Source organism: Struthio camelus, chromosome 12, assembly GCF_040807025.1.
Source record: "Struthio camelus isolate bStrCam1 chromosome 12, bStrCam1.hap1, whole genome shotgun sequence".
NCBI classification, from domain to species: Eukaryota; Metazoa; Chordata; class Aves; order Struthioniformes; family Struthionidae; genus Struthio; species Struthio camelus.
Genome location: NC_090953.1, coordinates 22133906 through 22161038, shown reverse-complemented (window position 1 = coordinate 22161038; position 27133 = coordinate 22133906). Strand labels below are relative to the sequence as shown.

Sequence of the window (27133 nt, the reverse complement as noted above, 5' to 3'; positions counted from 1 at the left end):
TTCTACACTGAGCATGCGTGTGTGTTGATTATCAAGAAAAGCTCGCACTTGCAGTAGCAAAATATATTACTACATTTGTGACAACTTAAGCTGAAGTGGAAACTGGTACCTTTGAAAGGACAGAAGCTTTGTCTGAGGGTTGCTGAACCCTGCAAAATTTTTGGAGTAGAGGGAGAAGAAGAAAAAGTTTGAGAACCACTCCAGTAAGCCCGGGTGCTCAAATAATACTATCCAGTTCGTGGTGGGAATATTTCTTTGCTCTTTCATTGTCTTTTCCTTCCAAATACATCAGGAAGTTGATGGGAAAGAGTCACAGGGAAGGCAGTAGTTACTGTAGCTTTCCTGCAGTCATCCTTCAGGTTGGTCGCGCTGGCAGTTGCCACACCGTGTTGTGTCAAAGGTTGCCAATTCAGGGTTGCTTCAGGAGGCCTTTGTTTGTTTGGAATGTTTTTGAATTGGAAGAGAGGAAGAGGAAGTAGAGAAGGAATATGTGAGTAAAACTCAAATTTTAAATCTTAGTCAGGGCACACTTAATAGGCTACGTGCACTAAAATTGACTGTTAGAAGTTGTATTTAGCAATTAGCCTATGGGGAATCACTGGTTGATTATCTTAACTGCTTGATAAGTTGGCACACAGACCTCCATTCATTTGATGCTAGTTATTGCTTTGCAGGTAAGCCTTTTGGCTATCTGAAAATTTACAGGCTGTTCATATGAATTGTACAAAATTATTTCTTTTTGAATATCTGACTTCCCTGTTCTGTATTTGCTCCAGCAAAAGCTCAGTCATCTGCAAACTTAAGGAATAACAGTAGAAAAGTATTTGAGTGCAAAATCCTGTTAAGTGGAAGTTCAAAGGGGAGGCCTAGAATAAGAAAAGGCTAATCTAGAAGCTTTGAACACATACAAAACTAGTTTAAATTGAGTCTTTCCGTTTATAGGCAACAACATAGTATAAAGAATGCAAAACAAGCTAAATATGACTGTGATAGTCCAAATCTGAGAACAGTTGTTCTGCTGCGTTTTGAATAAGCTGCAAGCAATGGATTACACAAAAGACCTGGAAGTCCTAAGTTTGAGTTGCCATCACTTGATCAATGCCTGATTAGAAAAGGAATAGCCTACACACATCATCTAAGTGACCTTTTCAAACTTTACCTCTGTAGGCTTCCGTTCCCATAACTGAAGCATCATCAAAAATCGCATCTAGTTTTTTAACCTGATGGTCAAACTCCAAACAATTAATTCAGGATGACAGAAAAGGATCACTGTTAGGATATCAACTGGTGTCCTAACAACAGTGTCTTTCAAACGGCGTTTGTCTTCCCAAGATTAAGGATAAAATACCTCTAACACATCCGATTAGTGATGCTATTGGGCTTCCTTCCAGAGCAGAGACTGGACTTGTGGGGTCCACATGCTGTGAAGTATGTAACCAGCTGTCATCAGCGTATGATGGTACTCACATTTTAAAGTGATCTGCCTAAGCTGTTTTATGCACACATTGAACAAATGAGGGAACAACCCTGGACGTTGTCTCATTTTGGGGAAGTCTATAAGAAAGAGGAAGTACCCACACAGGTGGTCTACGTTCTTTAAATCATATAAAAAGCATTAAAGTACAGCTACAAAGGTAACAGCAACAGATAATGATTAACTCTGTTAAAATCCCTAGAACAATGTAATTTGAAAATGTCATGTATTACCTTTTTATAGGATAAGATGATACTTTAGTGTATGTATTATCTTCAAAAAAATAACACAAGAGCTTCAACTTCTGCCTTTCCTAAAGAATACGCTTCCCTGTGCATTGGCAGCGAAATGCTCTAATCAGAAATGTTCAACATGATAAGTGTATGTATTAAGGATTTCCTACAATGGCATGAAAGCTCAGGACATTGTCTTCTAGGCATATCTTTTATCTAGGAATTTCTTGAATTTCTCTTGGTTCTCCTCTGTGTTTGTGTTTCTCTAGAGCACAGCAGATCAAGTAGCGTTTCGGGCTGCAGGAGGACTGACGGCCCTTGAGCATATTCTTCAAACAGTGACTTCTTCCACCAATCTGAATGCAGTTTCACGGATTACTCTTAAGTAAGTATGATCAGTCCTTCTTTTCCCGCTTGGAACTTTTAGATTATTTGTTTCATGTCATTGATGGAACTGCCGCCTCTTCTTATAGTCCAGTGCTGAAGTTAGAAGGAAAAAAAATCTAGTGCTGTCTTCTGCACTGTCATAGAAGGCGAAAGACATTTTCCATTCAACCTCTAGTTTTTAAACTTCATGATTTTATTTCTAGCTATGATGTGTTTGATGTATTTGACATCAGGAAGATGTCACCTCTCAAAAAGGTGCCACTTCTCAAGAGAGAAAGTATGTATCTTTTGAACTTAAACTGTAAAGATCTCCTGCAGGAAGTGAGAGCGTTTTCTTAAAGGGTTGTCATTCATTGTAGTCTGATTGCTGTTAAAATAAAACAGTTGTTGTGGGATACTGCTAGCTGAAAGGGCTTCTACAAACAGGTAAATCAAAATTCCCTTGGATTAGAGGAGTGCATAATTACAGCACATAAGAATAGAAGGGTTGAAATGTCTAACCCCTGAAAAGGAGGTGGTGACTAGACAGAATTTCTGGAAAAACTGATAACTCAAAAGTATGTATTTTTTTTTCCCCCCTAATCTCCAACTGTAATTTTCATTGAAAGGCCCATTCGTGTTTTCCGGACAGATTTAAGGACATTTTTAGTACAAAAATAACCAACCCCAAGGTACCACTGTTGTGTACCATTGTCATCATTTGTTTGTAGACATATTTTAATACTGTAATAATTGGAATTTGACCACTACATTGTGTGGTTTTGGTTCAAAACTATCGGTTAATATGTTATGAGACAAGCGTGAAGTGCTAGGAAAGAACACCAAGAAATGAAATGTGCTTTCAGTTTCCTATCTTGCTCTTTGAAGAGAATGAAATTGCTCCATTCCTGTAAGTCATGCAGAATGCTCTTCTGCAAGTCCAGCCAGTTCGGCGGATGAGCATCTCCTGTAGCGGTCCTAGGGGGAGCAGCTCAGCAGTAGCCTTTGCACTTTTTAATTTGCAGAGGCTGTAATTTTAATTGATCCTCATCCACAGAGGATAAGTTTTGCAAAGGAAAGAGCTGCACTGTGTGTTTAAGCAAAGCCGCATAAGGCTTTGCTTAAATTTAGCTTTACATTTTTAGAATATGCATCTTTTCCTTTTTTCTTCTTTCGTTTTAGGAACAATCTTACTTTGGCAACCTTTGTTGAGAAAGATTGAGAATACAGTGTTTACATTACTGTAAAAAATTTGTTTAAAGTTTGTTAGACAGTATGAGAATGTATTAGTTCTGAAAGGAACTTGTGTGCCAATAAATAAAGCCCCATGTCAGCTACATTTGTATAACAGCAAAAACATCCAAGGAGATTTATCAGAGGTTTTCCCCTGTCTTATGATGCAGTAACCGTCTATCTCATATTTATTTCAAATTAGTGTAAGTGATTTCTCACTTTCCTAAGCATATTCATGAGTGCATTATGAAAAGAATTAAAAATCGTTTGAAGATTTTTTTTAAACGTCTATTAACACAAGTTCTCAACTGTCTGTATTTACAAAATGAGTATTAAGGAAGAAGAGAGATTATTATTAACAATTCTGATAGCTTTATGTGTTTAAAAGATCCACGGAAAGACAATCCTAACAAGGACTTAGCTCTACTACTGAAATATAGTGTTTCCTTCAACTTCAACACTGCAGTCTGCAGTTAGTATAACTAGAAGAACGGTTCTTTTTTAACCTAAGGAAAACAAATTGCAGTACCAGAAGAGGTGAATTTAAATGCATTTTGTCAAAATGAATAACTGAGTGTGTCATCACTTAATTTTTATAATAGAGTAATTAATCAACATTTCCTGCATGTAGAGAAGGTGGTAGTTGGTGGACCAGGCTTACAAGTATGTTGAAAATAAGAATAATGTTGAGGAAATTTCCTTTCTTGTAAGGACCTCCCCACTGAATGGAATCCCTAGGTCTCTACTGCTAGTCCCTGGAGTACAAATAGTTTTCTGTAAGCTGTTGAAAATCTTGAAAGCTGGGTGCCACAGTGGTACCTGGAGAGAGGCAAAAACACTACTCAGTCTTTCTAGTGACGCATTTAAACACCAGTATGGTTACGCTGCCATCTCGACCAATGTGCTTGTGATTTGGAGGAGTACCAACTTATCTCCTACTGCCAGAGCTCAGACCTTTCTTGCATTGAGATGGATTGCAAGTAGAGGGACATGATCTGTTTGCAATTAGAGGGACATACTCTAAGCACTGTGTGAAATTTATCTGTATTTGTTTATATTTATTTTAAGTAGATAGACTTACATTTTGGGAATTCAGTTGATAACTTTCATTCTTTACTACTCAGAGATCGTCTCTGGAAATCTAGCTATGAATTACTTAACTGATGTCATTTAAAAATAAAAGTAGGACATGTGAGGAAAACCTACTATGATAGTTTATTGCTTTTTTACTCCTGAAGAAACAAAACGGTAAAACTAATACGATTTTGCTGTTGCTCTGGAGACTGTGAAGCACCTTTGGTTTATTCCATTCATGAATCAGGTACAAAGCCTGACTTTTTCAGTCACTGCTGAGCATAACCTAAGTTGTCAGACAATGTCCTTCCTGAGGATTATTCATGCCTTCACTTGTGTGCGTGAATCACTAAAATACTTTTAAAACTTAACAGAGAAATTTTACAATTGTCTGAAACACAAAAATGTCTGTTGGTTTTCAAGTTTAAACGTTAATGTTCTGAAATTATGAAGAGCATTCTTCAAAAATTATAGCATTATATTTGGTAAATCGGCGCAAATGCCTAAAATAACACAGCCGCTCGTTCAGAAGTGAGCAGCAGCTTCTTCAGAGTGCCGGGAGTGCTCTTTTCATAGGCGATGCACGGAGCGCACACCAGACCTGGCTGATGGTCTGTAGCAAGGAGCCAGACCCCACTTTTAGGTGACCTGTTGCATTGATGCTCGGAGAGAGCATCCGGCTCTCAGCGCTAGATCTACCACACCTGCTTTCGGCCTCGTTCCCTTCTCTCTCTGTACATGAAGCAGTTGGCAATTCGCTATTAGGACAGCCTCGTGCCCGCTAAAGTAAAGGTAGCTGGCCAGAGGCAAGTAGCCTAAAGGCCACCAGTTGGGTCATCCTGCCCATATCGATGAATATTGGTTGGGATGAGTATTACTGAGAACTTTCCAGTTCTTTATAGTCAGACAGTTTGGAGATTTTCAGTTTATTGACTGAAGTGTCTATTAGCCTGGGATCATTGGCAGCACTTAAGACAAATTCTTAAAAAGTGTTTCTTTAAATACAGAATGCTTGAGAGAGTTTTAAAAACAAAAAACAGTCACAGAATGTATTTAGGTCTTTAAGTGGAGAAGAAAATTTATATCAAATTTCTCCTTTAATTTTTAGAATTCCTTTGAAATTCTTTTTCTTTGTCTGGTGCTATGATATACCTTAGATTACTGACTCCTTAAACTTTGAATCTAACGAAGCAGCGTTCTCTGTGCTTAAAGGCAAAATAAAGCCCTCCTGTGGAAATAAGTTGAATCAAGACCATTTATTAATTGCCTTCCAGTCTTCCCTAGCCAAACATGCTTTGCTAAAGGAATCTCCTGTACTTAGCTGAGATTGTTTGCGCGCTGTTGCAGTATTTTACCGTTTGCGCTCATCTTAAATTGGGAATTTGTCTGTTGTTTTGTGATGAGGGTAAGCTATTTACAAGGAGGTGAGGAGATTATGTGGGCTATTATCTACATCTCTCTTTCTCCAAAATCCTGGCAGCATGGTGCAGCTCAGAACTTTAATCCCATGTCTACAAGATAAAGCTTTATTAACAAAAGATTTGACAATATGCCTGTTGTTTTGTACCGTCCAGATTGGTAGTCAGACCAGCAGGACAGCAAGCGCTGTGAGAAAGATGTGGCATTTATGAGACGGATGGTGTATTTGGTGTTGGCACAATTTTTCTCCTCTTCAAATAAAGCACTGAAAAGGAGAAGAGAAAGCGTTGGATTATAGTAGGTTTATTATTGATGTTAATGTACAAATTAGCGTCCGGCTGCATTATTTCTTAAAGTAGCGTGTTGTAATTTTCCTGATGTTTGTTCAGTTCTCTAGAGAATAAGACACGTTCCGTAGAATTTCAAGGGGTTTCAGAGTTTTATGATACTGTTTCATATGCTTCTGCTGAGAACCAAATGGGAACTGCACAGCAAAGCAATTTCATGACTAAAGATCAAGAGCTGAACACGATTCCTGTCTTCTGTGTGCCTTGCGTAAGGGCAATTCATTTAGCCCCTTTGTGCCCTGACATGTTACTGGCCTTGAAATTGTAACAAATCTGCTAACAGAGGAGTTGAGGTTTAACTACTTAATGTTTGTAAAATACTTTGAGTTCCTTGGGTAACTAGCACTTTTAAATACAAATTAGCAGTAGTTGTAATGAACAAAGGAGGACTCTTGTTACAAGTTTAGGCATGATGGAAATTAAAGATATTTTTATTATCATGAATCTTCTTTATTCATAGCACTTCTTGCATCATTCATTTAAAGCAAATATTGTTATGATAAAGTAGCTTGGACCGGAACTATATATGTAATAAGTAGAAAATAGTGCCTGCATAATATTATGGATGGGATTGACACAAATTGGTGGTATTTTCAGTAAAAATTACAGATTATGAGGTGAGAACCGTTTTCATGGGTCGTTCTTTGTCATTTTTCCTTGCTTTATGACCCATACCTTTCTTAACCTGCGCTGTCACTGTTCATACAGTTCTGTAGGAGTGCTCCCAAATTTTGTTACCTGAAGCGCAAAACAAGCTTTCTTAGCTCCTTGCTAGGTTATTCCCTTTAGAGAAACATTCATTGAAAACTAGCAGTTGGTACAAGGACATGAAGATGGTCTAAGGTGAATGACCTCTTTGCAAGTTCAACATCCGAAACCTGTAGCATCTGTTTCTCTTTATGGAGTGCTCTTGCTGTTTGTCTCAGAGCTGGATTGCAGGCTGACAGAGCTGAAGAACAAAGCAATGTTGCCTTACCATGCGATATATGAACACGTTTTATTAATGAAAGGAGCTCTTGAACTGTGGTGAAACTTCTTGATCGAGAGCCAGATCTTGCAGTGAAATAACTGGTAAGCCAGAGGCTAGAGAAGTCTGTCGGATCCTATCACACCTGTAAACATCAAGGGTAAATTAATGGTTTGATTGTCACTTGTCATGTAATAGTTTATTCAGCGTATTCAGAGAGCAGGATTCAGAATGAGGCTCTGTTCTGGTTTTGGAAATGTCTTAAAGGAGAGCTTGTGATGGATTTTATTTTCTCTTTATTAATTGTGATTGCACTTTGCCATCAGATCCCATTTTTTAAACAACCTTAAATAGTGTGAAATGCAGACTAAATATTCATTTTGATTCTTTAATTTCTTCGAGGGGTCCTGATGGAGTCATAGGCCGCATGAGTGAAGTACGAGGACTTGTGCGGTCTTCAAGACTTAAAATTGGAATTTTTACCTTAAAATCAATTTTTGTTTCAACCTGCATTCATAAATTGATTCTTTAATCATTCCGCTATATGGCCATTCTGTCCAATTTTTTTGGTAAAAGCTGACCTCCCATTTCCTCTCAGCTCAGTTTTTCAAATAGCAGTATTGATTGCTTTCTTTCCCCGTCAGGGTGCTGCAAAACATTCAAGCTCGGTAAAAAATGGCGGCTCACAACCAAGTAACCTGTCCTAAATTTGATAATATTTAGTTGTATATTATTTCACAGCAATATTGAGAGTTTTTGGTGGATTTCTTCATCAGTAATTGAAGTGTTTTCATTTACCATCTCCTGAAGTTGAAATTAATGTGAAAAAGCTTTATACTTGAAACAGGTAAATATTGTATGTTGACGATGCCTTGATTTTTGTAGAGCAGAAGTTGTGACTTCTCACCTGGCGCACTACCATGGATTAGTTGTATGTGCCAGGACGCTATTGCTGTCTCAGGATTTTGAATAAAGGTTACGGTTTATCAGCTTGTTGATACCAGACAAATTGGGAAAGTGCATAAGTAGTAGCATAAAAGAAAATCACGTACAAATGGCTGGGACCTAGCTTGAAGATGCTAATTGAAATGAATCCTCTTCCTATTTTTTTGTATTCATGCAAAATAAATATAACGTACAGATGCATATTTTTGTCTAGCTTCAAGACAGGTTTCTTTTTTGGATCAAAGTTTGTGTATCATAATGCCTGTTTTTATAATTGGATTTACTCTGGAGGAAAGCCTTACATCACAGGGTAGACTTATTATGTGGTTTGAGTATACATGCTGTCTAACAGCTTTAAAGCTGATTTGCGGGTGTGATACAAAGTTTAGAGCAACATCAGTAATCGATAAACAGCTGCTTTACGCGTGAGGCTCAGACTTCATTGTTTCAACATAGTTTTCGTATCGCTTGAGATACCAGTTTTGTAGTTTTGAGCAATTAGAGCTTTGAGCAGGCAAAAAAGACAAAGTATTCGGTGTTTCAGCCTACTGACTTTAACTGGTAGTTAAATAAAGTTCTTGCTTGACATTCGCCGCGTTGTGCGCTTGTCTGGGAGGCCTTGCGCAGAAATGGTGACAGTTGACAGCTGTTGTTCCCTTAATAAGATTAAAGTAAAGAAATTAGTTGTGCTGTGTTTAATCTGCCATTTAACACCGCGAACCACCTGGGGACTGCTTCTGTGCTGACACTTCCCATTTGGAGTTTTAAAAAACGGTAGGGCTGAATCTTAGTTCAGAACATGTCTAAATACATTCGAATCATCACAAAGCATAGTTAGCAGGCTTATGATATCAATTAAAAGTACCCTTCTTCTTCTTGTGAAAAATTAATTTGACATCCATTTGCTTATGCCTCCTTTTCCAATGCATTATTTGAATCTCTGAAAATTCGGATAGTTTTTCTGACAAAAGGTTCATTTGGGAAATAAAAAAAGCAGGATGCATTATTGAATTTGTTTTACATGCAAGTAGGAAGTTTCTTTGTTTTCAAATGTACAATAAATGTTTCTCTTTAAAATTTTGAAATACCATTTACCAAGAACTGTATTGTTGTGAATTAAATCACTTTACAAAATCTTGAAATGTTGTCAAAATCAGTTAACCTACCAACCTCATATTTGACACTTTGGAAAAATACGTTTTTTATATTTAAATATAATTTAGAGTAGCTGATAAAATGAAAGGTGGTGATCTAAACCATTTTCTTTTCAACTGAAAATAGAAATTGCCAAAATAGTTTCATCTCTCTTTCCACATAAACACACACGCTCACACAGGGGGATAATCTGCCGTAAGAAGTAAAAGTAGGTGCCTAATGAACATATTTTCAGTATTACCAAGGAAAGTGAAATAAATATCTTTATACAGTCAGGATAGGAAAGAGAACCTTGTTGCAAAAAAGGTTTATAACATAAAACAGTATGCATATGCAGCGTGCTAATTGAATTTTGCATAGGTAGTTGTTATTGTAGGGTGAAAGTTAGGTGAAATAGGTGAAAATTAAGCTGCCGTTGCTCAATAAATAATGATTTAATATTGTGTTCTGGTCATGTGAACTGCAGAATGAGAATGATTTAATTAGTACAATAAAGTTAATTAGCAATACAGTAACATTAATATAAATAGTAATGTGTTGATGCTCAGAATATAACATATGAATGCTATTTATGTCCTTTAAAGATTTAAAGATAAAGCCAAACAAAGGTAGTGCTCCTTTCTAAATTAGGAATTATTTTTCAAGCTGAAGAAGGGACAATTCAGAAACACAAAAGAAAAGCTTTTACCCTAAATTTTCTGGCTTCTGCACATTTCCGGCCTCTCCTGGCTTGAGAAGTACAATGTATGTGCATCAAATGCTTCCATCTGCCGCTCTGGGAACGCATTATGTCATCAGCTGTCGTAGCACTCAACACAATAATCATTAAAGCAGCCTTCCTTTCTTATATAAATAATTTTGTTTAAAAAAAAAAAAGTTTAGAAAAAAGAGCATCAAACCTAATTGTATCTTTAGAAATGTTTTCTATTAGTCTGCAGTTTGTAATGTTCGATACCAACTTGGATTCTTTCTCTGCAGTAACTTGTTGGTTGTTGCTGCCAGTCCCACTTTCATATGACCTTTTGACAGTGCTAACAATTTATCTTTTTTTTCTTCTGTTGCGCCTATTTGAACTTAGTCACGTTTTTTATGCTTAAAAAAATCAAAGTTTTTTCCCTTCAGTTTACTTTAGAGAAATAACTTGAATTGCTCACCATCTTTATTTATTGTTGTGTATATTTATGATGTATTTGCGTTGTGTGTCTGTGTGCATACTTGTATAATAACTGATAGTTTTTGGGGTAAGCAAAGTCCAAGAAATGAATTTTATGTTTATTCAGAAGTAGTATTATCCCTGGTCACATTTATCTTTTCTGGGAGTAAATTCCACAGGATGGGTCCCAGCTTCTCTGGAAATCATGTCTTGAGAAAAGCACTTAGTTTGAGCGGATGCAAGTTACTGCACGTGGTGCCCAGACCACTTGGACGTGTTGGGCGTAGCTGGAAATTTCTGTGGCCCGTTTATGACTTTCTTTCTGCTCTTAATACTGCAAACCTGGAATCTCTTCCTGCCCGACATGGGTGTAGGTAGCTTAGTTAGTAGTGGTACACTGCCGTTTAAAGTCTGTACTTTGTATCTCAGTGGTTCGCCATGTGTCAGTAGGAATTTCTCGAAAGGAGTTTAACCTGCTCAGTTTTGTTTCCTCAGTACAAATTACTCGACTCTCTCCGTTCTCTGCTGCAGAATCGCTTCTCTGGTCCCAGCGTAATGTGAATTATTTCATGCAGGTCTTTTTTTTCTTTTCTTTTCTTTTCTTTTTCTTTTCTTTTCTCCTGAATGTTGTGCTAGCAAAGATTTGTTATACCCACGTTATTTGTGATCCAGCCATAAACCACAAGAAGAGACCATTACATGTCCAAATTGTCAAGTTATCTGATGTTCTGTATAAGTTTGGTCATGTACTGCCTCTCTAATATGCCCATACATTTATATTCGGTTTTTAACTGAGAAAATGCTGAGAATGCATGCATGTACATGCTTATCCTTATGAAAATGCATTCAGTGCCTCATGTCACATAGTTCAGGCTTCTAAAAATTGCATATTCCAAGGCACGGCATTTAGTTTTAAACCAAGTTCTGAGTATAGAGGAATCCAGGAGCCACACAGTGCATGACTTCTGATAAGTACAACCTCAGTGTATTCAAGTCAGTATTTAATGTATTTCGTGTTAATTTCTAGTTTTATTTGGAATCCAAGTTTAAGAAAATAAGTTACTGAAAGGTGGTTATTTCATGTTCTTCCCACCAATATATTTGCTTTCAATTTACTGAAGGAAAAAAGTAACATTGTTTTTTTTCTTTTCTTTCTTGTCTTCTGATCTTTTAGGTCACTCTGCAATGCAGTAAATGCTTACAGCCTGACTTGCAGTAACTGCACAGAAAACTGCACATATATTCTTTTTAGTAACAAGATCACTTTTCTAATGGACCTGTTGATGCACCAGTTTATGGTATGTAAAATGTGTATCTTAATTTAGCAATTGTTTGCGCAGTTCACAAAGATAATTAGAGTGTTTGGGGGAAAAGGAGAAAGTCGAGGCTGAAAATAATAGAGACTTTTTTTTGTTATGTCCATTTGGGAACTGTGCATCTACCATACATCAATACAAACTGATATTCTCCTGCTAATAAGTTCTGCAAAAGCGTACATACTAGGAACTCCAGTGAGGGGACAGTGTTCTGTCTTTAACCATTTCTGTGGTTTTCTTCTTTAATTTACCCTGCAGTAATATGTAAAAAATATAGACTGTTCTGAGTTCTCTGTGTGTTCGATTCTGATGTGTTTCCATATTTGGAATATAAGTGTTGCTGTAGTTTGATTTGCTAAAGTGGTTCAACAGCAGACCTCTTTAACTGTGAAAGTTTTAATTTTCCAATGTTTCATTTAATTTAAAATGTCATTAAATATTTTATTTTTAACTCATTTTTAATTCATAGTGACCTGCTCATCATGAGATATTTAGTCTTGCTTTTCTAGTTATAAATTGTGTGGATGTATTTCCATGAGCCAAGCAGTTTGTTAATTGAAAAGTTATGTACATACGTTAAATAATTTACATGGCTCTCTCCGAATCAACAAGCCAGAGGACTGTTGACGAACACTTTAGAAAAGATGCTGCAAAGGGCCTCCACGCCAACAAAGCGAACCCGAGTGCCACCGGGGCAGTCCCCGCTGCGGAGCTGCCAGCTCAGCGCTGTTCCCCAAACCTTTCCGAGAGGATTGCAGGTATTGGGTTGCGCATAGCCACCGCGAGCCGTGCACTTATTGTGCTGGGCCAGGCACAACGCCGCTCGCTCTCTGCAGAGCGAGCCAGAGCACAGGCTCCACGGTTAATTACTCAAGAGACAAAATCCATCAGCACTTTACAAGTGACGAGATTCATTTGGATGCCAACACTTTCCCTTTTCTCAGTGTAGCACTGTGCAAGGCCCCACCTGAGCTTTTCCTGAAGAAACACCGAGTGTATTTCTCAGCGAATGTCGGCCACCTGGAGATCAGAGATGCTGCATAAGAAAACTTTACTACGCTCAGAGCTGCTCTCAGTCTGTTGCCAAATACTACCCTTGAGCTGCGGCAAACTGTAATTAAAGCTTAATGTTGCCCTTGATCCACAGTGGGCTTTTATTTCCTTTGCATAAAGTCTCTTATAGTCTCTTCAGGCAAAATTGGCCCTTAAACTAGGATATCTTCATAATTCCATGAAATGCATAGTCAAGTAATTCATTAAAAAAACATGTAGTACTGCTTTTCTAACCCTAGCCTGTCCTTTTGTTCCTTTCTTGAAAAGATAATAAATCGGATTGAGTTTGAGTTTTCCTTTCTTAAGGAAAAAAAAAAGACACATGGCAAACACCTTTTTTTTGTTTTTTAATTTGATCACCAGAATATTAACATTAAGCATTCTAACAGACCCACCTAAAGAGTTTAACTGGCTGCAGTATTCCTAGCTTGGTGAGCTGTATGGTGCTGCCTTTGCTTGTGTCATGTGTATTGCCCACTTACTGTTGGAAAATAGACCCAAATAATATCAGGAGAAATGAATGAGAACATATATTTGCAGGACTTTAAAAGATTACTAAACAAGTAGAAGTATGCTCGTATTTGCTGAATTCAAAAATGGAAAGAATTGAGTTTGAGGAAACCTTTATATACATTCTTAAATGCAAAAAATTTCAACTTTGCATCCAAACAACTTCATGTGGGTTTAGTTTTGCTCTCATTCATCAAATCTAATCTAATATTTTTCTCCTTACAGAAAGTATTACTTCAGGAATTGTATAAAAACAGAAGATGTTTGTGAAATAATGAAAACTTCTATAATTGTGTGTTTTGGAAGGTTTTACACTGAGAGAAATGAATAATTACATGGGACTGTAGTAAGCATGTAAGGATAGATTTTTAGTTTGGTTGGATTTTTTTCTAGTCAAGTGACAGCTGTCAAATAATTTTCCATGAAGATATCTGAAAAAAGCCATTTGTGTAAACCATACATTTCTGGACATAAATTTGTAAATCATTTTTATCTACCTTGTAAATGATTTTTCTTATCTATTACAGATATCTGTCCTTTTATGATTTCATGATAATCCATGAAAGGCATGACAGTTTGTTTTCTAACTATATGTTCTCAGATAGATCAAAGGGAAACTTCCCAAAGCTTTTGAGAATAACGAGCTGGGCAAGACCATCTCATCCAGTAAAATGTCTTAGCAGGCTTTGTTCATGCATTCAGGTCCTTCCCTTCATAGCACACCTGCTGTTACCAGTTGAAGTGTAATACAAGCCTATGCTCATTAAGAATTACGAATTGAGACATTTTTATTGTTACATTTTTTCATTCACATACATACGCAAAATTACATGGATTCTTTTTTGCTTTATTTTCAAATTGCAGACTACATAGGATTAAAAACCACTGTCTTGAGTTAGAATTGCTGCTAGATGCTTCATTTATTCACATGCATTGTTAATTTTCTGCACATAAATTCTTTTTTAAATTGTTTTTCTTTCTGCTTAAGATTAGTTGCTAAAGGCCAGAATCAGATTTTATTTATCAGTTTTTATTCCAGTACATACATAACTTCATATAAACATGTTTGTTACCTGTAGGCCTGATCTCAGAATTAAAAAGCGGTCAGGGTGGTGTAAAAAGTCATACCAGTCTTTTCCCAGCAGTCTGACTTTCCAGAGTTGATTGCCATTTATATCCCTGGGGGAGCTTTTGAAAATTTCAGATTAGAGTACTGTATGAGTTGTTTTTTAAGGCCATCTTTAAGTGCATAATATCTGAAAATTCTAAATAAAACATCATTAGCGACCATAAAAATTTGTGAAATGAACATTGCAGCATAAGTAGAGATCAAACATCTGAAAACGAGTTGCTCATTACGTTTTTCTTCTCCAAAATCCACTGCTTAAACGTGGGGTTTGTATTATTGACAAATGGCCTGTGAAATATTTCTCATGAGGTACAGTCGATTTGATTGGGGTTAAGCTATTCTGGATATCAAGTGATCTGGATATCTTCCTTTGAAGTAGTTCTTCTCCCCCATTTTTTCACTGGAGTGTGCTACCATCTAATTTGGATGCAGTACTGCTTAAAAGGGACAGTCTATATCCTATCCCATTTGCTGGTTGCTTAACCATCTGTGGTCACTTTTTTGAATCTCCTATACTGCAATGGCAAAGGCGGCTGCATATTTGTTTGCGCTGCTCATGATGAATTGTAAACGCATAGGCGCTTTACTGCTTATCAGCTGGTTTGGTCCATTTTGAAATGACACTCCCTTTAATTTTCAGTGTCCGTAGTGTTCAGCCCTTGTCGCAGTGTTATGGGAGATGCCCAGCTAGAAGATTTTACAAGATGCAGATAAGGGGAAACAGTATGGACATTTGCAGGAGGTGTCCACATGAAAATATGAGAGTCATCTGCAGGGTGTTGACAGTACTCCTAGTCCATAATAATTCAACTGTGTGAAGAGGGTCTACCCTCCTGGTCACTCTGCCAATCTCAGAGATGCTAAAAAGAACCTTGCCCTCTCTCTGGTTTCCGCTCTGGTTGGAAACCTGAAGACCAGAACCTAAAAGTATCAAAGTTGGTGGAAAAGTACTTCAGGTGGCTGTCAGCTCTTTGAATCAGGCCATGTCCAGTGGCATCCGAAGGCGTCATTCAATGGTGGCAATGTAAAAAAACACGCACACAAAAAAGTCCTTTTCTTTCTTTTTAGTATGGTAACTTTAAAAAGGCCAAAAACTTGTTTTTTGTAGCTTTGCTCTCCAGTAGGAAGCCAGTATGTTAATCCTGTAGTAAGTGTTGAAGTAGGGCTAGGGCAGAAGAAATAATGATGTACTTTACAGACTTTGAAGTAGGGAGTTAAAAAATTAGAAGCTTTAAGTGCACTGTCTTAAGTTCCTAGACTATGCAGGCAGCTTCCATTTCTTTAGCTCGTTAGTTATTATGTAGGAAGTCAGACATCTGATAGACACTGTTTAAAAAAATACATTTTTCAGAATGTTTTTGAGGCAAGCCCAGTGACTTAGCATGCAGAAAGCACAAAAATGCCACTGTCTGTGGATGAAGAATACAGTGTAATTGGCCCAATGAACAGAAGAGGGAATGCTGTAGAAAGCTTTGAAGAACTTTCCATTTAAGTTTAACGACTCAATATTTAAAGTGGTTCATGGCTGGGAAGGATTCTCTCTTTGTGAGGAAACTAAAAACATAGATGAGTTTTCAGTTAGAGCTTCACTTGTTAACTGGAATTTTTTTTTTTTTTTGTTAACACACACAAAAGAAGTTAAAATGTGCATTGATGTACAGCTGTAGTTCTGGTGACACAAGTCAGTAGGAGTTGCATTTTCAACTGTATTAAATGTGTGCCTAAGTGCTTTACTGGACTGGGGCCATATATTTCAGCATCTTGTAGGATTAAGTCCTAGATGCTGGGCACAGCTGAAGAGCTTAAGGTAGCTCTGCCCAAGCAAGGGATTCCCTGCATAAGGGGAATTCTCTGCTGAATGGTTCATGAAGGCGGTATCGGAGCTGCGAATCTGGTCATCAGAGCCTTTTTGTTCAAGAACTGATTTAAAGAAAGCAGGAGTTGTGATTTGGCCCAGCATAGGCAGTCATTGTAAACTTTAAATAGTATTGAGGTGTTGGATGAGTCAAATAGTGGAACACTGGTTATATTTTTTCCTGTTTTTCTTTGTGTTTTAGAAACACTTCATACCAATTATTTGACAAATCAATTTAAGTATGTAATTGTGCCTATCTATTTGTCAGTTAAACTATTAAACCTGTATTTAGAAATAAAAATGTGAAATGTTTTAACATTATTCATTCATAGCCTATATTAAACAAACAGCAATTTTTCTTCATATAATTAACACAGAATCAACCCAAAAATCGGAACCTGAAAGCTTTCATAATTATACTATTAAACCTTTAGATTTCTTACCCCCTTGGTATAATCATCAACAAAAGAAGTAATCCATCAGTTTGCAAGCATTCCAATTAATTTTGAACATAAATCTTAACACATTTTCACACTCTCCAACTAATTATTTCTTCCATAGAAGAGCTGATCTTTCATGACTCATTGAATTCACATAAACGGAAGATATTCAGCATAGCAATGAGTTCAAATTTACCCATTTTATGTAAAAAGGTATTTGCTTCTATGTCCTCTTTGACATACGCAGTGTAAAAAAAAAATTTACTCTCACTTTATTTTAATATACCCTTCCCCAATAATCGAATCTGAAAAATCAGTTTTGCAATAAATTTTTAATTGTGTGTGTTAAGAACACCAGATCTGTTTATGTTAGAAAGTAGGAAGACAGCTTTATATTAAAGCATGAACTTGCGTGTCTAAGGGCTCTATGCTTAGAAAGCATAGCTCTGAAATATATGTTCAACGAGAAAAAAAAATACACATCGTCTGATTATAATAGCAAAAGGAATGATAGAATGCAAAATATTGCTAAATCTTTTAAGAAATAGGTTATATATCTTTTAGTTACCTCAAGTGAAAAAGAAATGAGTAGTATTTGTTAGTAAATTTTAAAACTTGGTGTTCCTAACACCAAGTTGCCACATTAAATTGATTTGTATGTTATAAAGCGCAATCCATCTGTTTCACTAGGCAATTAGAACCATTAAGTGTGAATTATTTTAGTCAACATAAGTTACTAGAGCAACATAATATTATTTTTCCTATTGAACCTGAGTAAGCAGCTAAAGACTTCTCACTTGCTCACTTGGCTCACCACCAGAAACAGGCTATTACAATGAGTTTTAAGTACCGACAGAAGGCTCAGAGCTAATGAATAATAAAGAAATGTGCATGTTGTTCTTTGTCACTAAGTGTTACCAATTCCCTCCTGATACCTATACAGGGAGGAACAATATTCTGTGACCTCACTTGCATTTACCAAGTGTGAATGATTTTAACTTGGAATGAAAATAACATTTCAGCCAATATTGGTCACTAGTAGCAGCGCTGAAAGTTTCAAGCTGTCCTATAAAGTTGCCTCCACAGAAGACTGTTAGTATGTAGAGCCCAGCACTGTTAAGCGTAGTGAATTTAGCTAGCAGCTACATATCTTGGTTGATCCGTCTACGCTGACAATATTCTGTTTGTAAAACTGGCTGTCTTCCATACACACACTTCACTTACTCTTTTGGAAATTTCTCCCTGATCGGTATAGGAACTTCACCTGGTCATCCTCCTTCACTGGCTGAAAACAGCCGGTGAACAGCCATCTATCTACCCTTGTTGTGTACCTCAACAGTTAATACGATTTGTTTTGATTTAAGTTATGCAGAAGCTAAGGAGCACAACTGGAATCCTCCTGGTAGACTGGAAAAATGTTGCGTTCCCCACCACACTTTGTTCCTGTTACCAGATGAAGCCTCCTATGGCCTTGCCATGGGTTATCTCTGTCTACTGTTCAGATATTTCAGTATACTGTTTCCGAAGGGCAAAGTAGTACTGTATCTTTTTTTTCTTCTTGCTTTAGTTTCTGTAATTCTTCTAACATTAAAATTCCAAACAAAATACTTTGAAAGGATCCGTAGATTCTTTCTTTGGGATATTTCTGTAATTGCTTATGTCCCTTTTTTTGCTATTAAGGAGAAAGTCCATAGGGGGTTAGATCTGACTGCAGAGATCATTCTTATGGCCTGCAAAGTATATTGCCTTTATCTGTGAAGAGCCACAGTTGTACCTGCTGCATCACAAACGCTTAAGCCTTTCAAAATAGTCGTTTTTGCAGTGTTTGGCATCTTGAACGCAACTGCTGAGTAGCCTTCTCACGCTATATCATGTTTTTCCCGAGTCAAGCAGGGGATTATCCCACAGCAGTAAACACTGTCCTTTCCGTGGAGAATAGCTGTCTTTCCTCTGTATTACTCAAGACCCTGGGTGTCTGAGAGGTTTAATTTATCTTTGCGATAACACAGTGTAGTAATCAAAATGAACCATCTTATTAGTTTGTTTATTCCCAGTCAAGTTTTAAAAAGTACTTTTTGCTAGTGACTTATCAAATATCCTGCACGTACATAAGAACCGCACAATCATAATAATGAAATACTTTGCTACTGTAAGGTTTCCTTCAGTTCTCGTGCAGTAAATTCCATTTTGACTTGTTTAATTTATTTTAAATTATATCATCTGCATAGGGGAATATAAACGCTTTTTTGTGCCAAAAATATTTTAATGCTCATGAGCACTGCTAGAATATGTTAATTCATTATTATTTTTTGGTTTACTCATATGCAGCTTTCTAAGTGTTTTTTTGCAAATGTTGATTGTTTTTACTGAATTACAGTTCGTTTCTTCCTTTTTGCTTTACTTAGGTTAATGTCCCAGATGACCATAATGCCCCTTCAGGCAGAAGTGCAAATAAGCAGGTGTTTGAAGGTCTAACAACAGGACTTCTCAGGATAACTGCTGTGATTTTTGGATGTCTCATCTCCAGCTTCCCAGATAGACACAACCACAACAATACACTGAAGATAATACAGGAAGTGAAAAGCAAATCCTCACAAGTTGAAGCCTTCAACAGCAGAGTCCAAGACCTGATCAGGTTAAAAAAAAACTCATTAAACATATCTAAACTTTTCTTTTTCACAGGGGAAGAAAATTACAATGACCTAAGAAAGGAACAAACTGCTTTAACTTAGTAAGAGTAGTGTATGTGTATAATCAGAAGGCAACGGGAATGCTATCTTCTCAGAGAAAATTGGTCTTAAAAAAAACTACGGACACAAAGACAGGGAACTGAGAGAATGGGTTAATTTTGGACTTGATTTTTTCAGTATTTGCTTTATAAAATGAATTACGTTTCTATATTTGTCTGTCTCTAGATTACTGAGTGTCTGCAGAAGGTAAAATGCTTTGTTTTTATGTGACCTTCTGTAGATTCGTGTTTATTTATATTAGCTTTCAGAAGCTGTTTATGCATCCAAGTGTATGGCCTGGCCAAGTCATTCGGAACTGTACTGCTGTTCTCTTTGCTGTTGACTTGCACATTTTTACTGAGTCCTAGTAGCAAATATCACTTTAATAATACGCTTTTATCTAAATCATTAGATAAATATAGGCAAACCCAATATTAAACTCTTCTATATGCAGAAAGTCATGGGTCTCCATCTCTAGTTATTATCATGTATTCATAATTACTCACCTTGCTGATGCCAAGTCTTACCAGTAAAGACCGAGGCGAAGAAGTCATTGAGTACTTCTGCCTTTTCCATGTCCTTTGTCATCAGGGCACCTACCCCATTTAGCTCACATTTTTCCTAGCCTTCCTTTTGCTGCGTGTATAACTGTATAAGCCTTTCTTGTTGCCCTTCATGTCTCTCACCAGATTCAAGTTCAGATGGACTCTGGCTTTCCTGCCACCATCCCTCCGTGCTCAGACAGTCTTGCTATATTCCTCCTGGGTCACCTGCCCCTGCTTCCACCATTCGTACGCTTGCTTTCTACATTTGAGTTTTTGCAGGAACATTTATTTCATTGTATGTAGTTCATGGTTTGGTTTTGATTTTCCTCCCACCCCTTCCTACGATTGTTTTTGTAGTTTTTTCCTCAAATTTTAAGAGCCCAACGCTGCTTATGTTTTCACAGAAGTTCACAGAATCCAGTCTTATCTTTTTGTCTTTTGGGACAGATGTTTTATGGTGTTAGATTATTGTCATCTAGAGATATTCTCTTTTTGTTTTTGAATTCTTCTGATGAAACTCTAGTTTCTTCTCATATCATTTCCAGCCTTGGGGAATTAGTGTCTTAGCATCTGTCCGTTTTGGAAACACTGGGGCAAATATTATGTTTAGTTTTTCAGGAAGGTCTTCCTCTTTCATTATTAAATCACCTTTTTCATGTCTTAGAGTCTGCCTGATTCTCTCCTTGACCAATTTTCTGCACTGACCTCTTGTTCTTTATCTTTGATTTATTTTAATCTGTTATTATATCACTTTTATTTTCAGTTTATTGTTTTTAAAATCTTGTGCTGTTTTAGTATGCTAATGTTTGTTCTTTTCAGATTTCTGTCTAGATGATATGTTATGCAGTACTTCTTAGTATAATCTTTCTTACAATTAATTTCTCTTTGCACTTCTTTTATTGGTTCAAGTAGACCTTTTTTAATCCTTGCATTGGTATTGCTGGATGGCATATATAGCACCCTAATAATTTGTTTCTGCACCTTTTTTCTTTCACGTCCTTTCCTTCAGTTGTTTCCCCTAATTACCTTAGAGTTGGTTTCCATAATTTCCACATTCTCTCTAGTTCTCTGTGCCAACTGGGCATGCATGTTGCTTGTATGATCCTGCATATCATACGTGCATTCACATAAGCCAGTTATACAATATATAATGTTATAAAGATTATGCAGTACGTGTATTAATCTGATTTCAATTTTTATAATGTAGTTATTTTTAATTGTAATTTTCCTTCCTAAGTATTTTTCCTGAGCAAAATTTGAATCAAAATAACTCAGTGAGTTCTAACAGAGTAAAAGAAAATACATTGGTTTGCTCATCTACTACTTAGGATATTCTAGTCCTGTGGTTAAAAAGACTTGAAACTGGACAAGGAAACAGTTTTTCTGACTTTTTGCTCCCTCCATGAATATGAGTATTTATAAATTACTGAAAAATTAGCTTGGAAGTGCTAAGTAGAGCCTTGATAAAGCATGGCAACTTTATTTCTGGAGGATTCTGTCCACGCTGGATATATTCCAGCTGTGGACTGCCTGATTTGGAAAGGAATTTCCCCTAGTTAAGCCTGGCAGAGTTTGTAGGTAGAGGAAAATATCTTTTATTAGATCAACAGTACAGCTGGGACAAGACTTTGGATGCTACTTTCCAGGTACTCCTCAGATCACAGCTTTTCCTGCAGTTTTCGTTTTGAGGAAGAGAGAGAGCTCGTACGTAATTGAGGAGACAGTGATTTTTAAACCACTACATCTTTTATTGGCCAAAGTGGGAAGGTAGGTAGTGGGATGAGGCAGGGACAGCAAAAGGGAAAAGCGTAGTCTCTTATTTGACGGCCGAATGCTGAGCTGGAGAATGAGATTCTTACCCTTCCTGTGAGATAGCGTTCCTTTGCAATGCTACACAAAATCACTTAAACGTTTTATGCATGCTCATTAATTTATGAGTCCGGACTTGAGAGTTGGATTTGATTTTCAGCAGTGCTGAGCACATTCAACACCAAAGCAGTGGGAGCTGTACTTTCCAACAGATGATGTACTAGGTAATGCCAAACACTGCTAAAAACAAGATTGTAGGCCTCTCAAATTGAACACGCAGAATTAATGCATGCATGGATTTAGTGTGTTTGTGCTTCTGTTTCTTACATGGAAACTTTGGGTAATACCAACTCCTCAGTTTGCGGGAATGTTATGAACATGAAATATTTCATGATTGTGAAAGCTTGCAGGTACACTAGTCATTAAATACTTTAGAATAAAGTGAGTGAGAAAATTACTTTCTCTTGAAATCTCCTTTTTCTACAGTATGCAGTAAATGTGACAAGAAGAAAATTTAACTGTGCACTGTGTGAGCGCTTCCCTACCTAGCCATGAGACAGGAGTCCTGTGGAACAGAGAGTATATGATCATGTAATTCATCATAATACCACAGTGTTTACAAGAAAGAAGTAAAATGTCTGAATGTCTGAGTAGCTGATGTGTAAAAACTAACAATAGTCCTTTCATACAGGTTATGTGTGAGATTTTGCACGTCTGTGAATATTTATTCTCTTTAGATCAGTCCATTTCCCATTACTAAAGCATAAGGTATTTTCTTTTTTGCAGCTTTTGTGTTATGCAGGAAAGTGCATAATTTTTATTTCCTCCTTCCTTTTATATTTCAGAAACATTCTCTCTTACACGTAATGTAAGGCTATTCTGTTTAATGAGAAATCTCCTCTTCTGTCATAAACATTTACATAGATAATATGTTTAGAGGAAAACATAAAAATCTGTAACACAGCTGACCGTTTCCACAAGACTGAACACCAGGTTTCCTTTCTGATACTTAGAGCTGATGATCCTACCCCAAAGAATTAGGTTTCTTTTTCCTGTCCTTAATATATTGGGCAGCATGTATGCAGCTAATTGTATAGTTTAACTAATAAATGGTGTAAGTAGGCAGCAAAACATCTTCAGCCCCTGAAGAAATGGAATGCTGATGATCTGCGACTGAAAATGTGGCACAGAGAACATCAGTCACCAAACTGGACTGTTTGTTGTAGTACTTTTTTGTCTTAACTTGTGCTGAAACTTGCACACTAGTCATCTTCAGACTTTTTGAAGTCGGGTATGAGGTTGTTGCATACGAAAAAGACAGCTGGGTGAGGAAAGCAAAACAAATAGTTGTCATAGATACCAGTGACCTCTAAAACTTTATTGTTCTCAGGTAACCCACCTCCTCCCCAAACTGGTTTTGAAAGAGTGTGAAATTTCAGGACGCTGTGTTCTCCCCATTTATGAATGGGAGGGTGGGAGGTCTGCTTATTGATATTTGTGCGGAACGGACATCTGACACTGACTGCGCCAAGCACAGGCATACCCTTAAGCTAAGAAGATACATGAGAATCCACCTAGGTCTTTCACCTCGGGCACTTGAAGGGATCTGGTTATAAATGGAGAATGAAAGGCACGATGACAAGGTAATAGTGCAATTAGGAAAAAAGAGAGAGGGCATTTTAAACTAGTCAAAAACTGACAAATTATATTATTAATGAGAATCTTTCACCTCCAAGTCATTGTATCATGTGTCCTTGCAGAGCTGATTAAATAAGAGTTCTAGGAAGACTGGGGAAGAAAGTGGAAAGTTGAAATAAAAATGTATTTTTTTCTATTTGGGAAAATTAGACCTAATACATAAACAACAACTGCCTAGTCATTGTCTGGGTAGCAAAGGGTAGCCAGATTACTGTGATTATGCTACTGCTGTTAAAATATCTAAGAGATGAAGGGAATAGATTACAGAGCTTTGACATTCCCCTCATCTGTATGCTCGGCTCTGTAGGGAAGTGAGCGCTTCCTGTTTCTGCTCATTGCAGCTCCTGGGAATAGTCCCAATAGACTCAAAATTCTCATGCATTTCTTCTTTGCCAAAAGACCAGCAACTTCTACCACTTTGTATCCAAGCGTGGATGTAAAGGGAGGTGGGCAATGAGCACGTTTTGTGGATGCCAGTCATTTAGTAGAGATGCTCCTCATCTCTCATTTTACTTGCTCTCTGTTCCTCCTTTCCTCTCCTATTCCACAGAGATTTCTAACGCTCAGCACTCCTCTGTGACTGTGATATATCTAACTCGGTTCCTGGAATTATCTGCCAGTACTGGCAAGCTTGTTTATCTCCTGTATGATTAGGTGGATTTCTTAGATCAAAATCTGCAAGAAACCTAACGCTGGTAGCCTTTCGTGTTACTAAATAGAAAAGCCAGACAAACCAAACTTACCTGAGCAGTCAATGTGTAACTAATAATCTTTATGCGTCTTTAAGTGTTTTTAACTGCTAGACTTCATCAGTTTTAAAAAGCCTTTCACAGTTCAGTCAGATTTCTTGCTTTGTACTCCATGTATTTTTATTCTTAATTACTTTCATTGCTCCCGATAGCTTTGTGTCAGAAAGGCAGACTTTGGCAGAAATTCTGGCTTCTAGCCCTGAGGAGATATTAATCTCTGAGCAGCAACACTGTGAAAAATTACCAAGTCTTAGGAATCTCTGATTTTCCAAAATCAAACAGTAAGATTCAAGGGAATATTCATTTTTCATAGTCGTACAGCTCCTAGGGAGAAGCATTATCTAATCAGTATTATTTATTTACAATAAATGTTATTATTTACTATATTTATTGTTCCATACCTCAGTCAAATCAGGGTGGACGTGACGTTATGGAAACGTGTAGCCAGTGATGTCCCCATCTCAAGGAGCTTACACCCTAACAGACAATCTCTAGTGGATGGATTCGACTAACAAGTAGGCAGAACAGCTGGGAGGATGGGGTAATAATAATCTAGTGTTTTCTATAGATTATCAGTGTAAAAACAGTGAATCAGTTGATGGTGTCTGGAAGGAATCTTAGTTGCCCGTGTCTGTTAAGTCAAGTGGCAAAGAATATAATGGCAGTTTTTCTGATTTTGACAAGACATTTTTCCCATTTGATAAAGGTGGAGTGGAAGAAAGAGCAAAGAAACTTAGAAGGGAAAGAGAAGGAGGTGACTGAAGCTGGAATATTTGTCTCCCCAGAGAAAGCTGATCTCATATAAGTCAGCAGAATGAACAGCCGAGGAGGAGTGAAGTCTGAGAAGTTGAATGTTTGTGGTAGGGAAGGGAAAGTGTATGAACTTAGGTGACGTGGAAGAAAAACGATCTGCGTGCCTAGCACTAAATGGATTTGAGAGAAGTTAAGGATTAGTACAATCAGAAAGAACAAGATAATAATGATCAAAGTGTGAAAGAACCTGGTGTGGACGGACAGATCTCGGTGTTCATGTACAGGAACAAACTGCAAAATCTTTGACCTAGCTTTCCAAGGTGTTAGAAATTTGAAGTGGAAGCTTCAGCCATAGGGAAAATGGTGGTCTGATCTCTGATAATAAAAAGAAAGAGGAGGCTTTCTGATCTAAAAAAGAAGAAGAAGAAGAAGAATAAAGTCACTGTCGTAGTTTTCTCTACCCTGAGTTTTGGGCGAGCCCCTGAGGAGGCTTTCTGATCCTTCCTGATAGTTGAAGGTTGTTACCTGCATGTTCTGTTAGTCTCTTAGCTGTTGCCGATGTTTTAAAAAGAAAAGAAAAAAAGATGGGCAGTGGTTATTATGATATACTTATTGCAGTAAAACGTTATCTGGGTAACATCATTGTCTTCGTGAATTGGTGTGTTCTAGGAAGTTTGTCTCTTCAAGCTAAAAAAGTCATGCTGTTGCGGAACTATCAAGATTGTTATAAATCATTTAACTATGGCAAAATTCCATTGTCCTTCTAGGAGTATGGTAAAATAAACATTTACATTCATCTTTCTTGAATGATATAATACAAATTATCCTACAACAGGCAGATCTCTTAACAAAAACTACTAATAGTTATGGAGAGCCAGATCTGAAGTTACTGTGGTTTGAACTGTTTTATTGAACCCTTTAAGAAAGAGCGTTTAAATAATCACAACCTGCATTTTGTATAGTTTGATAGTAGTGAAGCAGACGTTACTTTGTGAAGTTATCAAAACTGGAATGGCACTATTTTTAATTCAATTTTTTTTTGTCCATTTCTAGCTATGTGGTGAACATAGGATTGATAGACAAGTTGTGTTGCTGTTTCCTCTCCGTTCAAGGCCCTGTTGATGAGAATCCCAAAATAGCCACGTTTCTGCAAAATGCCACAGCGGTGTTGCACGGAATATGTCAACTCTGTTTTGCTGTCAATGGAAGGTAGGTGCACTTGATCCGTCATCTCCTGTATGTTCAGCAGGTAGCAAACTTTGTAGCTACCTGCAGACACTGCATTCATGGAAGTGAACTTTCTGAATAGGTGAGAAACCAGAACCGTTCTTAGTCACACAATAAGAACTGATAAAGAGCTGGTGCAGGAAATTTGCTCTGCTCACCCCTTCACTATTGAACTGTAATTAGTTACCTGCACTGAGTCTTGATTCTTGTAAGTCATTTATCAGAACTGCAAACTTTCTCTCTCTTACTCATCATTATAGAGAGGGTTTTATCACTAGTAATTTTAAGTGTCCAGTCCTAAGGATTTCAGGAGGTATTTTATTATCAACTAAAATCAACTCTTAATTGATTTGTCTCTTGAGTAGCCTAATTCAGCTTTTGTTCTTTAAAATACCGCTGTCAGTAAGGGAATTAGATTTTTTGTAAAGAAAAGTATTATTAGATTTGCCAGGGAATGTTCTAATACAAACGGTTCATTCGTCTTAGCCTAACCTCTATTTTGGGGGTGGGGAGGATGAGCATGAGGTATGTTTCTGCCTGAGTTTCTTCTAGCAAATCTGGACTTCCCTAATCTACAGCTCTAGGACAGCCTGACCAGAAGGAATGTGTTTTTTAAAGTCAAAAGATTTCAAAGCTTCAGGGTCAACACACTAGAACCACCGCCATCAGACTGTCCTACAGTCAGGAGAAGACAACACTGACAGAACTTTAAAATGAATTTCTGAAAGGGAAAAATGATGTTAGTGATGAGGAACAAGAGTTAATAGAATATAAAATAAGAAACAAGGCTGCAGGTAAGAGCTGTTGCTGGTAACTCGGGGCCACAGGCATATGGAAAAAGAACTACTAGAAATATGAGCCTAGAGAGACTACCCAAACTTACTGAAATTTCCCTTTCCGAAAGCTGCCAACTTGGCATTTTACGTTCCAGGGCAACGCTGCCAAAAGTCAAAT

General features: G+C 37.2%; 1 protein-coding gene across 8 annotated transcripts in view; it reads left to right on the top strand.

The window, feature by feature from the left end:
- The window catches only part of SCAPER (S-phase cyclin A associated protein in the ER), a 232453-nt gene that overhangs the window by 169044 nt on the left and 36276 nt on the right, over nt 1–27133 (top strand). For all 8 annotated transcript variants that reach the window (XM_068958301.1, XM_068958307.1, XM_009681555.2 and 5 more), the window contains exons 24-27: nt 1977–2092; nt 11541–11664; nt 19075–19304; nt 26006–26161. In XM_068958301.1, coding sequence (XP_068814402.1) covers nt 1977–2092; nt 11541–11664; nt 19075–19304; nt 26006–26161 — 626 coding nt within the window. The remainder of the gene's footprint in view (nt 1–1976; nt 2093–11540; nt 11665–19074; nt 19305–26005; nt 26162–27133) is intronic.